Consider the following 1,449-nt stretch of genomic DNA (forward strand, 5'->3'; position numbering starts at 1 on the left):
GGCAGCTGTTGAAATGGAATGATGGGAATAAATACACACGACGAAATGGATCACCATCGGCAGCCTATTCAGTCAAGTCGCTTGATCGCTGCTATCCTATCCATGTTGTCACATCACCATGAGTCCGTGATCGTGGATGAAATAGGTTGGTTTTCTTCCTGATTATACACTGTACTGCCATAAGAGACTCATTTAGGGATCTTTATGCCATTTTCCATGGACTTTCTGAACTAATTCTCTTTGGCTAATGATGATTAGTCTTATCAATTGGGGGTTTCGCTATCAGAAATTGGCACACTCAACGAGTGAGCGTACCAACACTCGATATTGATCGTCCATATCGTGTCAGTGATCAGTGAGTAGTGGTTGGAAAAGGGTTAAAAAAAAAATCCTTTCAAGCACTTTCAACTTTTGGCTAGCTACCCTGAGTTATTGCAGTATGACAAAAGGAAAGGACATCAAATAAAAAAAAGTGAAAGTGAATGAAAGAAGAAGTTATACGTTATTTGATGCTAATTGTATGTCCATGATAGTGTTTGCAGATGGAGATGATGATGATGATGATGGCCCTTACCGAATTGTTTTTGCCAAAATATCTCAATACCATTTGTCTGTCGGTGTTATTGACCAATTCGACCCTTGTTAATACATGAGGCGGTTGAGGTTGTGCTAACGATTGATTACTCCTACTACTGCTGCTACTACTGCTACTTTGGCTGATTGGTAATGAACGTTGATGACGAATAGTATGCCGATATAAGCGAGTAATTCCATCTTCCGATTGAGTAAGATGAGCATGTTGGTCTGAAATGGAAATCCACTCTTCATGCTTGGAATGTGCGCCTACAATCTCCTTATTATAATGCAATTTTCCATCGATGATGCAGTAAAATGTTGCAAGAAAGACAGCCAGTGAAAGGGTCGAGGACAACGAATTGATCTTCATTTTGCCTGGCAATTGGAACAATAAAATAAGAAAATGTTTAGTCTACAATTTATATTGATCATGTCAATAAATAATTGAATCGAAATCCAATTACAATAAGAATAAATTGCTTTGGCCATGTATCTCACGGTGTGGCTTAAAGGCTTGTATGACTAGTTTGATTGGGTAACCATGTCGGTGAAGAATGCAGCGTTTGAGTCATCTCGGTCGTTATCATACTGGAACTAGATAACATTGTTTATTGATTGCGATAAAGCTCAAAGCGGTGCTTTGATCATCCAAGCGCTTTTATTGTACATGTACTGTTGCTGTCTTTTATCATTGATACAGGTCATCGGTTACGTCACGTCAACAATGACGTCATGCATGATCTCTGTGCTGATTGGGCCAGTACTATCCTAGTCGAACACTTCAATTCAAGGCCGCCCTTGACGGCATAGTACTGTACTGTACAGTGTACAGTGTGCAATTGTACTGTGCTGTACAGTACAAGAGTACTGTGC

At 39.8% G+C, this 1,449-nt stretch overlaps 1 protein-coding gene across 1 annotated transcript; it reads right to left on the bottom strand.

The window, feature by feature from the left end:
• Positions 1–574: 574 nt before the first annotated feature.
• Positions 575–946, bottom strand: TRIADDRAFT_62690 (uncharacterized protein; the record flags this gene model as incomplete). Its single annotated transcript, XM_002118635.1, has 1 exon — positions 575–946. A coding segment is annotated over one exon (372 nt), but the record flags the coding sequence as incomplete, so codon positions are not given.
• Positions 947–1,449: the final 503 nt, after the last annotated feature.

This window comes from Trichoplax adhaerens, genomic scaffold (assembly GCF_000150275.1).
Source record: "Trichoplax adhaerens TRIADscaffold_327 genomic scaffold, whole genome shotgun sequence".
Classification (NCBI taxonomy): domain Eukaryota; kingdom Metazoa; phylum Placozoa; class Uniplacotomia; order Trichoplacea; family Trichoplacidae; genus Trichoplax; species Trichoplax adhaerens.